The sequence below is a fragment of the Loxodonta africana genome, chromosome 21 (assembly GCF_030014295.1).
Source record: "Loxodonta africana isolate mLoxAfr1 chromosome 21, mLoxAfr1.hap2, whole genome shotgun sequence".
Taxonomy (NCBI): Eukaryota; Metazoa; Chordata; class Mammalia; order Proboscidea; family Elephantidae; genus Loxodonta; species Loxodonta africana.
Window position 1 is genome coordinate 40393360 of NC_087362.1, and position 9128 is coordinate 40402487.

The 9128-nt window shown below is 46.8% G+C and overlaps 1 protein-coding gene across 1 annotated transcript in view; it reads right to left on the minus strand.

Moving 5' to 3' along the window:
- Window positions 1–8577, minus strand: part of VAT1L (vesicle amine transport 1 like) — a 187548-nt gene extending 178971 nt beyond the window's left edge. The window contains exon 1 of the mRNA XM_003418096.4: window positions 8351–8577. Within this exon, the coding sequence (XP_003418144.1) occupies window positions 8351–8577 (227 nt within the window). The remainder of the gene's footprint in view (window positions 1–8350) is intronic.
- Between the last annotated feature and the right edge of the window lie 551 nt (window positions 8578–9128).

Below are 9128 nucleotides of genomic sequence, written 5' to 3' on the forward strand. Positions count from 1 at the left end.
AAGCTACTGACCAACCATCTCCTGGGAGCCTTTCTGAAAAAAGGCTCAGGCACATAAACACATCTCATTTCATTCCTATTCTTTCTCCAGGCACTCCCTCTTGATCCCAGGTTATTTTTAATTCCATAATTTCTTCCCCTAAAAGTTTTAAGCCTTATATATACCTATTATAAAAATAGGATCAGAATTATGACAACATTGGTGACTTTTGTTGTTGTTGTCGTCAGGCGCCGTTGAGCCGGTTTCAACTCATAGCAACCATATGTACAACAGAATGAAACACCGCCCGGTCCTGCGCAATCCCCACGATCATTGCTATGCTTGAGCCCATTGTTGCAGCCACTGTGTCAGTCCATCTCGTTGAGGGTCTTCCTCTTTTTCACAGACTCTCCACTTTACCAAGCATGACATCATTCTCCAGGGACTGGTCCCTCCTTATGACATGTCCAAAGTACGTGAGACAAAGTCTCATCATCCTTGCTTCTAAGGTGTATTCTGGCTGTACTTCCTCCAAGACAAATTTGTTTGTTCTTCTGGCAGTCCAAAGTATAGGTGATTTTTTTAGCTAATTTAAATTTTCTAAATGGCACTGTTCAGTTATTTTCAATTTACTTCAATTTCACTTTACTGAAATTATTTTCACTCAGGTGAATCCTATTCTGTGTAAAACATCTCAACAATTTTGATTTCTCAGTATTTTTTCCCTGCACCGTAAATTTTACTAATTATTGCTTCTGTCATTGGGGCTAATGTTAGGAAGCCATTGCTGCTTTTTTTTTAAACATCATAATGGAAAAATTGTGAGGACAAGAGAGATATAAAGAGATATAGATTAGCAGAAGAGACGCAGGAAGGAAAGAGAAAAATTGAAGGGTTGTTTTATTGTTGTTAGTTGTCACCGAGTGGCTCCAGCACACGGTGACCCGGTCCTGCTCCATCCTCACAATTGTTGGTATGTTTGAGCCCACCGTTGCAGCTATTGCATCAACACACCTCATGGAACACACCTCATGGAGGGTTTTCCTCATTTTTGCCGACCATCTACTTTACCAAATATGTTTTATTGATGTTGTTGGTGTTAGGTGCCATCAAGTGATTTTGACTCATACAGATTCTATACCCCATTGCCCTCGAGTGGATTCTGACTTATAGCAACCTTATAGGACAGGATAGAACTGCCCCCACAGAGTTTCCGAGGAGTGGCTGGTGGATTCGAACTCCCAACCTTTGGGTTAGCACAAAGTAAAATCATCCCAAAGGGTTTTTCTAGACTATAATCTTTATGGGAGCAGATTGCCAGGTCTTTCTCCCATGAAGCGGCTGGGTAGGTCCAAACTACAGACCTTTTGATTAGCAGCTGAGCACTTAACCATTGTGCCACTAGGGAGAATGGAGGATCGAAATGTTCTCAGGGTCCAAGATGGCCAAGTTTAAACAGTGGGTTCAAATGATGGGGTCAAAACATACTTCTTTGTTCCTATGAGAGGGAAGAATCATTGATTTGGGGGCTTCCTTTCCTCCTCGAATTGCTAGGGGAAAGAAGTAGTTCATTTCATTATTGGATGAAAAGCAGAAAGTTATCACCATCCTCAGCCCTTACCAGGCAGGACACAGTTAAAGGGCAACCATAAACTTCTGTGACTACCAATGGCCCTTGAGCTAGCTCCTCCATCTTCTCATCACCAACGAGGCTCCAATGTGACTCAGCACAGAGTCATCCTTTCCCGTCAAATCCCTGGCACCTCCATTCAGCCCAGAGTGAGGCAGAACACTTCGTTCCCATCTCAGTGCCAGACTGGCTCCTGGCTGAGGTATTGAGATTCTCAGAGCAATTGCTCAGTTTTACAAACATCTGTGTCACTTAACCTCACGACTCCATTTGTTTATTTTCATAAACACAAGGAAGATCATGTTGGCCGTATTTCATTGGATCAACCTTATTAGTGACAGTTTAATGCTGTGCTCTTTTGGGACATCTTGCACTGAAGCTGCCAACGCAACAATGGCCAAAGGGGACAAGGGAAGGAACTGGAATGTCTTCAGTGGATTCAGCAGCATGGATATTCTGAATCTATACTCATGGTAATTCAATCTTAAGTGGCTTCCTATAACTCAGAAATGGAAGGAGACTGGATATGGTGCAGAAACACAATGGCTATATTTGGGGGGCAGTATGGCAAAAAAAAAAAAAAATTTTTTTTATGGCAACATGCAATTTTGAGTCTGTCCAGTTGTATTTCAAATCAGTCAAATGCATTAATGGTTCTTTTTCTGTATTACTGTCTCTGTGTCTGTCTGCCTCTCTGTGTCTCTGGTCTCTTATCGTCTCTTTTCTTTTGTACATTAGTCTCTGTGTTTATCTGTTTCTCTGCCTCCCAAATGTGAAGGGTCCAATAATATGGCAGACTTGGACTTTGACATTTCTCTTCCACTTAGCAGTTTGCGATCTTGAATATCAGTTTCCCCATCTTTAAAATGTGGTAGTAATACTGATCTTTTGAGTTGCTATTAAGATGAAATAAAACAGAGTATACAGCGGGCAACTCAGTTCCTGGCTCCTAATACCAAAATCAAAAACCCATTGCTGTCGAGTCGATTCCAATTCATAGCGACCATATAGGACACAGCAGAACTGCCCCCATAGAGCTTACAAGGAGCGCCGGTGGATTCAAACTGCTGGCCTTTTGGTTAACAGCTGTAGCACTCAACCACTATGCCACCAGGGTTTCTGGCTCCTGATAAATGCTCAGTAAATGCTAATTCCCTCTCCTATCTCTAATTTATCCCTTTGTGACAAAATAGAATCCTACCAATCTGGTAGGTTTCCTCTAGCATGGCCTGCCCTCAGCCCATTTTCAGATCAGCCAATGGAGCTGTGACAGGCTGAAACCATTTTTCATCCAATTGGTCTCCTTCCAGTCATTTCATGTGGCCTCTTGCTGTAAATCAGCCTGGGAAATAAATGTCCCGATCCATCAGTGCCTTTCCACCACAAGCCAATGTGAACCATAAACCAGACAAGCTTGTTAATGGCCACTTAAATACATTCCTGCAGCCCAACCTGGAGACCCTTTGCCTCATATCTACCAGCTCCTGTCCAGAAGAAGTTTAACTATGACAAGGCTGATGGAAGTGTGGGCACAAATCTGACTCATAGTTAGGTGGACCATGCAACCGGGTTTGCCTAGGGCAGTCTCAGTTTTCTCCTGCTGTCCTGGAATAATTACTGAGTGCTCTTTTCATTCTCAAAAGAGTTCAAGTTTGAATAATATATTATAGAAGCTGTCTACAGAAATCAAGAGTAACAGTTTAGATAATAATAAACCAGATTCTGACACATAGTGGCTCCATGTGTGTCAGAGTAAAACTGCGCTCCATAGGGTTTTCGAAAGTAGATCATTAGGCCTTAAGCACATCTGACTAAACTCAAACCCCCAATCGTGTGGTTGGTAGCCTGGTGCGTTAACCATTTGCACCACTCAGGGATAAAAAAAAAAAAAAAAAAAAATTGCTGTTGAGTCATTTCTGACTCATAGTGACACTACAGAATAGAACAGCCCCACAGGGTTTCCAAGGAACACCTGGTGGATTTGAACTACCGACCTTTTGGTTAACAGTTGTAGCTCTTAACCACCACACCACCAGGGTTTCCAAGATAATAATTTTTTTTAGCATTTACTGACCACTTGCTATGTGCCAAGCATCTTCATAAGTCTTTATATACTATATTTCATTTAAACTTCATTACAAACACTATGAAGGGAAATACTATTATCACTTCCATTTTCTAGATCAGGAATATAAAGCTTAGAGAAGTTAAGTAAATGTTCAAGGCCAAGCAAAGTTGAGGACACTGTGCCCTGCTCAGATCCCTTTCTGGCTGGTGCACCCAGCCCCCAACTGCTGAAAGTGTTGGCTGCTTATGGCTCAGACCTGTCCTTTTCTGTTGGAGAATTGCCCTCAGTCAAACAGAAGTCATCTCTGCTTGAGAGGTTCCAGGCCCCCACTCAGGGGAGAGCCCACAGCCAATGACTGACTGTCAGGGGGACACAAAATATCACCTCCTCTGCTTCAAGGTGGGACTGGCTCTGTGGTTCAATTCATGCTGCAGAGCTGCTGGTGGGATACAGCTGAGACCACAACCTTGTTTAGCTCCTTCCTTTGCCTCATCCTACTTCCCTCACTCCATTCCCCTGAAAGCACCTCTTCAATAAACCAGCTGAAAAAGAATCCCTGTCTCAGGCTCTGCTTCTAGGGAACTGGCCCTAAGACTCCCAGGAAGCAAGTGGCAGAGCTGGGCCTCATGTCTGGGAGGCTGACTCTTAATCACTAAGCAGATGTGACATGATATTGCCTATATTGTATACTACATGATTAAAATGGTAGCCTCTATGTTGTCAAATCACCAAGAAATAAATGTCATATAGGTATAGATATGACAGCAACAGAGTTCCTGGGTGGTGCAAACAGTTAACCTGCTTGGCTGCTAACCAAAAGCTTAGAGGTTCAAGTTTACCCAGGTACCTCAGAAGAAAGGCCTGGCAAGCTACTTCCAAAAAATCAGCCATTGACAACCTTATGTAGTACAGTTCTACTCTGACACACATGGGGCTGCCATGAGTTGGAATCAAGTTGACGGGAACTGGAGATGACAACAACAACAATAACCACTACGTACTGAGTGCCAACAATGGGCGACTCTACTCATTGCATCTAATCCTTTCAACAACATTGGAAGTTCAACTTCTTATTCTCATTTTGCTGATGAGGCATGGGAAGTTTAGAGAAGTTAGAAGACCTGTCCACCAAGGTCACACAGATAGGAAATAGTAGAGCTTAGACTTATATCCGGGTCTGCCTTTCTCCAAAGGCCATGCTCTTTTTCCACTTGGCTATTTAAGCCACTTGTGGAGTAAATTGTTTAATGACTAGTTGGTGAAATGAGTCCCCCATTAACGATGTTCTTATAACAATTTAGGCAAAGGCTCTGATGCTCTCCCCACCCCGCAGTGGCTCTTTTTGAGCTGCATTTGATCATCACTCTTTGATTTCAGTGGAAAGCCACGCTACTCTGGGAAGAACTAGAGAATGTTCCCTTTAGCCAGACATAAAAAGAGCAAAGAACCACATTCGTTGAAGAGAGGGAGGGAAGCAAGCTTAGATGTCGAAGGTTCAGAGATGTGAATCATATTTCTTGTGGCTCTTCCACTGAGGGGACAAAATAGAATAAAACGAAAACAGCAGAGTTTTAAGGAGAGAGAATCAAATCCTAACTTGACTCTTCATATAATATTTAGGCAAATTACTCAACCTCCCCAAGCCTCAGTTTGCTTTTCTGTAATGTAAGAGCAATCCTCATTGCATCATAAATGAGAGGAGATAGATGAGGTAAAATATGTCTTTCTCCCTGCCTATTCTCTCCATTTCCATAAAATTCATAGAGTAACCAACTTGGAACCTCTGTTCCAGGTCTGAATAACGCTAGTGCTAATGCCTTCCTCCCAAGCAAAAAGCATATCCTATTTGATGATAAAAGGTTTCCATTAGAAAGAGAGAGCTGGTAAAATGGGGACCTTCAGCCAGGAGACCATCAACTGATTGATAAAAATACAGAATGAGTCATCCTGGTCCCAAAGACTAAAACTTACAATCAATGGGCATCTTTGGCTAACCAATCCCAGCCCTGTGGATAAGGAAGGGCCCAGCGGGCAATCAACGCAAGCCTCTTCCCATCCCCCCTTGCAAAACCAATTAACTCTGCTTCCAGCTTGGCAAAATGAAAATCAATTCAGACTCTTTGTAATACTGTATTCCAAATGCCAGCCCACCACCCCATTCCTAGTTGGCTTTCTGAGCAATGAGGGTGGGGAGTCTGCAGAGTGAGAGTATATGTGTGTGTGCATGTGCGTGTGTACGTGTGTGTATGTACCGCTTCACTGAAGAACAGGCTTGTGTGTCTGGCTTTGAAAAATCAATCTCCTGGCCTTCATCCTGACTTTTTTTATTTCAAAATGCTTTAGTTACTATCAGCATTTATACAGTTAGCATAAAGCTAGAGAACACAGATCAATTTACAATGCAGATTTTTTTTTCTTTTAAAAGTGGCTTCAACATTTTCACTCTGTGAATATATACTTTGACACACGAGTCCTAGTACCCAGTCCTCAACTTGGAAGGAAGGAGCCATACATATTAGAATAGTGTGTAATGAAGTAGTTATCAGTACATGGTTTTAATTTTACAAGGCAGAAACTCTTCCACCAGCAAGTAAAAGAAAATAATAACTCCATATTCTCCCCACCAGGCATCTTTCCTCAATCTAATCCTTCAGAAATTTCTTATCAGGGGCACACTGTGTGCCAAGCACTGTGCTGGGCACTGGGAATTTATCAGAGAAAGCTATGTCTTCTGGGATGCCCAGCTCAGTTCAGCAAGAGTTAACAAAATAGAACTTGTTTAGGATTCCCTAGTTTGCAAATGCTTCTTCCTTTGTCCTGAGTTCCCAGAGAGAGGCCCCAGAGTCAGGTTAGAGCCCAGCACACCTGCCTGCACATATGAGACACTAGCCAGAGATTGGTGCCCACTCTTCACCAGCCCCCTTCCAGTCTGCCAAATGAACCTCCGTCTGCTCTCAAGGTAGCAAAGGGGAGAAAAATGCCTGTGCATTTTTCCTGCCTCTAGATAGGTCTCTAATTCTGAGTTTTGAAATCTCAAATTCTGAAAGCTGGTCAGCTAGCTGCTGCTTTGGGAAGCAGTGTCAGTTGGGGGCTCTAATGAAGGGAGATGGGATGGGAGAAGGGATAGGCCCATCCCACTCTGATAACCAAAGGGTCAGCAGTTTGAATCTGCCAGGCACTCCTTGGAAACTCCATGGGGCAGTTCTACTCTGTCCTATAGGTTGTTATGAGTCGCAATCGACTGGACCGCAATGGGTTGTTCTGGTATTAAGAGTTTGACATTGCTGCTTGAATAGAGAAGTCAGTGTTCGGTCCAGCCACGGACTCATGGGGTGAACCCTCCCCATAACTTCAGGAAAATGATCATATAGGGCCAGCACCCAGAGAGGCTTAAACACTTGGAGAATCCCAGCTGCCAGGTCTGGGGACGGTCTCCCAGAGAGAATGGGAATAGAAGAGCCCTTCCCGAGAGCCAAGGTCCAGGGATGACAGCAGGAGTTCTAAGGGCATTGATCACCTCCCCCCTTTGAAAAAACACTGAAGATGCTAGTGGGGGCAGCGGGGAGGGTTGAGCTGCAGCCTTGGCTTCCTGCCCCTCAACAAGCTTTGATGCTCCGTACCCATCCCCTGCTTCTCTGTTCCCTTATCTATTGGGTCACAAGAAGAGACATGGGGGTGGGGGGGTGCAGGGGCATGCACATCCCCAGCCCCAGCACACAGGTTAAAAGGATCCAATTATCAAATTCCAGCCAGGCCACTGAGCAGAGGCTAGGTAATCTTGGCCAAATAAGCCCCTTTCTTTGATCTTGGGTTTCCTAACTTGTAACAGGAGATAATGACGGTACCTAACTCATGGGGTTTTTCCCCCCTTGCCTTCCAGTGGATTCCAACTCATAGCCACCCTACAGGACAGAGCAGAACTGCCCCATAGGGTTTCCAAGGCTGACGAAAGCCGACTGCCACAGCTTTCTCATCTTTCTACCGCGGAGCGGCTGGTGGGTTCAAACCGTCGACCTTTCGGTTAGCAGCCAAACGCTTAACCACTGCGCCACCACAGGTACTTCAGTGGGGCTCTAAAAAAAAAGAAAAAAGACGAACGAACCCAGTGCCCTCGAGTCGATTCCGACTCATAACGCCAGCAGGGTTTCCTCAGTGGGGTTCTAGGAGGTATTAAATAAGATCGCACAGTAAAACTCTAAAAAAGGCGGCTAACACACTGGAAGTCGGCGGCTATTATTATTTTAAACCATCTTATCAAACCCCCGTGCTGGCAGCTGAGCTGTCGCACCCCGCGGAGGGCTGTCGCACCCCGCGGAGGGCTCCCGCAGCTCAACCTTCCAGATCCCGAGACTTGGCGCCACCATCGCCATCCCCACTCCCCACCCCCAAGCGCTCACGGTCTCCTCCGGTCACCCCTACGTCCCGCTTGGAGACAGAGGGCCACCTCTCAGCATCCTCCTCTGCCCGACGCGCTGTAAAGGGAGGCTCGGAGACCTTGAGGAGGGTGCGGAGAGTGGCCGGAGGCAGCCCCGCGGACTCGGGCTCTGGGGCACGGGCGTCCGAAGGGGCTCCACTCCAGGCAACCTCCTCTCCTTGGCTCTCCCACCCCTCCCCCGCCCCGGAGCACCGAGCGCGCCAAGAGAGAGAAAGCGAGAAAGGCGTGGATACTGGACCAGGCTTTGACGCGGATCTTGAGCTCGCCGTCCTGGGGCTCGGGCATGGCCTTCCTGGTGACCCGCAGCTTGTTGAGCCCCCCGAAGCCGGCCAGCACAACTGCGCGCATCTCCTGGGCGTCCCCGAGGCGGTGCGAGCCTCCGCTGCCTTCCGCCGGCTCCTTGCCGGCCTCCTTCTCGATCATTTGCTCCGTCTCCTCCGCCTTTTCCACGCCTTCCTTGGCCATGGCCTCGGTCGCGAGGTGCACGGGCTGCAGCGGCTGCGACGCGGGGGGCTCGGGGATGCTCTCCCTTGGGTTCCTCCTGTTGAATGTGGGATGCTCGGCTGTGCAATGGCTGCAGCCTAAGCCAGGGCGCCGCAGTCCACAGTCTCCGCCGTAATCCTCGCAAGAGCAGCGCCTCCGCCCGCGCCCGCCGCGCCCCCGCTTCCCATTTCTCTTTCCTCACGGAGCGAAGCCCCAACTCCATTCCTCAACAGGTCTCAAATCAGGCTTTTGATAGCAGGCCTAGACCTGGGTTTGCCCAAGACTCGTAAATAAAACAGCAAGGAGGCTGCACTGCCGTCCCCCTGTGGGCGCTATACTTGGTTATATACGGTGCAGGTTCCGGCGCCTTGAAATGGCCAGAGATGAATGTCTGGGCGGGGAGGATGCCTTCTCTTCACAAGGTTGCCCTTCTCACCCACCGAAGTGCGTGGGCGGCCGGGGTAGCCGGGAAATTGGGCTGTTTCCCAAACCGCAGCTCCTTTCTGGAAGGGCGAAGAGGGAAGCGGGAAACT